The 2,068-nt window shown below is 52.6% G+C and overlaps 2 protein-coding genes across 2 annotated transcripts; one reads left to right on the top strand and one right to left on the bottom strand.

The window, feature by feature from the left end:
* The first annotated feature begins 5 nt into the window (after positions 1-5).
* PPTG_01441 (hypothetical protein) lies at positions 6-1,622 on the top strand. Its single transcript, XM_008894749.1, has one exon. The coding sequence runs from the start codon at positions 431-433 to the stop codon at positions 1,451-1,453; it is 1,023 nt and encodes a 340-aa protein (XP_008892997.1). The 5' UTR covers positions 6-430; the 3' UTR covers positions 1,454-1,622.
* An 89-nt stretch (positions 1,623-1,711) lies between these two features.
* On the bottom strand, positions 1,712-2,050 carry PPTG_01440 (hypothetical protein; the record flags this gene model as incomplete). Its single annotated transcript, XM_008894748.1, has 2 exons — positions 1,712-1,735; positions 1,832-2,050. The coding sequence occupies 2 exons, from the start codon at positions 2,048-2,050 to the stop codon at positions 1,712-1,714; spliced, it is 243 nt and encodes an 80-aa protein (XP_008892996.1).
* Between the last annotated feature and the right edge of the window lie 18 nt (positions 2,051-2,068).

Genomic DNA, 2,068 nt, shown 5'->3' with positions numbered 1-2,068 from the left:
TTTCTGATTGGCAGCAGGTTTTTTTTAGTGCTGCCTATCTGTGAATGCACGTGTTTTGAGTCGAAAGCTCCTGATTCTGTGGCTTTTCCACCTTACGTTCAATGGGGCCTTGGCCAAGTCTTGGGGCTTGAGGCTGGTCGCAATAGGTAGAAAGCGTCTTGTCTAGTCTATTGTAGCGGCTAGAAGGACTGGTCGCAGTGCTGCAGGTAGGATTGTACGCAAGCGTCCGTAAGCATTAACGTTCGTGATACTTGAATAGTATTCACTGAATACTACTCACTGAGAGGTGAACGCAGTGCAAGTAGGTACACGTAGTAGGTAAGTATGAAGCGTCTTGGCTGCCAGTGAATCACTAGTGCTGGTCGCCGCAACTTCGGAAGCGCACTTTTAATTTCATCGTGGACACAACACCTCAAACTACCCCTTCACCATGCTCCGAGTATTCAACATTGTGATTGCGGTCGCAGTCTTATTAGTAGTATCCAGTAGTCCAACGATTGCAGAATCTAACGAGAGCGCGATCATGCCGAACATTACTCGGGACTTCGTAGGCTACGGGCAGCGCGGTTTTGACCCCAAGTGGCCAGGCGGCAAGAAGCTGGCTGTGCAGTTTGTCCTCAACTACGAGGAGGGCGGCGAGAACAATGTGCTGGACGGCGACGCTGCGTCCGAGCATCTCCTATCCGATATCGTGGGTGCTGTACCCTACGTGGGCCAGCGCCATATGAACATGGAGTCGCTGTATGAATACGGTAGCCGCGCAGGCTTCTGGCGTCTGCATCGCGCCTTCACGGAGCGTCAGATGCCACTCACCGTCTACGCTGTGGGCCTCGCGCTCGAGAAGAACCCAGAGGCTGCTCTGGCGATGAAAGATGCCGGATGGGAAATCGCTAGTCACGGATACCGCTGGATCGACTACCAAAATGTTGACGAGGCTACAGAGCGTGAACATATTCGCAAGACTGTGGCTGTCCACGAGAAGCTGCTGGGTCAGCGTCCAGTGGGCATCTACCAGGGCAAGCCGAACGTCAACACCCGTCGCCTGGTGGTCGAGGAAGGAGGTTTCCTCTACGATGCAGACGCCTACAATGACGACCTGCCCTACTGGAACACTCAATACGGACGTCCGCATCTGGTCATCCCGTACACGCTCAACAACAACGACATGAAGTTCGTTTCGGCGCAAGGTTTCAACTCCGGAGACCAGTTCTTCACCTACCTAAAGGATGCGTTTGATGTGTTGCTGGCTGAAGGACGTGCTGGACAGCCGAAGATGATGTCGGTTGGGCTGCACTGCCGCGTGGTGGGCCACCCGGGACGCATCGCCGCTCTGCTGCGCTTCCTGGACTATGTTCAGAGCTTCGAGGACGCTTGGATCTGCACGCGCGAGGACATTGCACGTCACTGGTACAAGAACCACTACCCGCAAGACACTGCTAGCTCCAAGCTTTAAGATCTGCAACGTACCTACGTTGCCATCTTGTTAACAAGCACGTCAATGCACCGAACAATGAAAAGGAAAAAAAGCGTCTAACTACTATTCTTTGAATGGTCAATTCAGGTCCAGACTCCTTACATGCTTCACTTTGCAGCACTCGTATAGTCTACCTGGTCACGATGGCGCCCGTATCGGTGCCATTGCTACTACTTGCATTGTTGCTTAGATTCCGATCGATCGCAAGCCATGCGCTCTCAGCATCCGTGAGTTCCTTTAGTCGAGCCAGAATAGGCGCTTCTAGTGTGGGATCCAAGCTTCGTGCAAACAGAAGCTACAGTCATTCACAACGTCAGATATCATAACAGCACAACACACATAATCAACTGAATGTACCTGCTCCACGTCCTTGCGAAGAAAACGAATGGCCTTCTCATGACGTTCCCTCTCGACTCCTCTCCTGTACAGCGGGTACTCGCCCTGAGGGTCGTTGATCTCGTCTTTCAGAAAGGACCGGGAAGAGTATGGCACCACGCGATAGCGGAGGTTCACTTGGAGATATTTGCTGAGCATGAATACCAGGTGCGCGATGTATCCCAGAGCAGTGGAGATCATCTCCTCGTCATTTCTACC

The sequence above is a fragment of the Phytophthora parasitica genome (assembly GCF_000247585.1).
Source record: "Phytophthora parasitica INRA-310 unplaced genomic scaffold supercont2.3, whole genome shotgun sequence".
Classification (NCBI taxonomy): domain Eukaryota; phylum Oomycota; class Peronosporomycetes; order Peronosporales; family Peronosporaceae; genus Phytophthora; species Phytophthora nicotianae.
The sequence above is the reverse complement of the archived record's forward strand: the minus strand, read 5'-3'. Positions and strand labels throughout refer to the sequence as shown.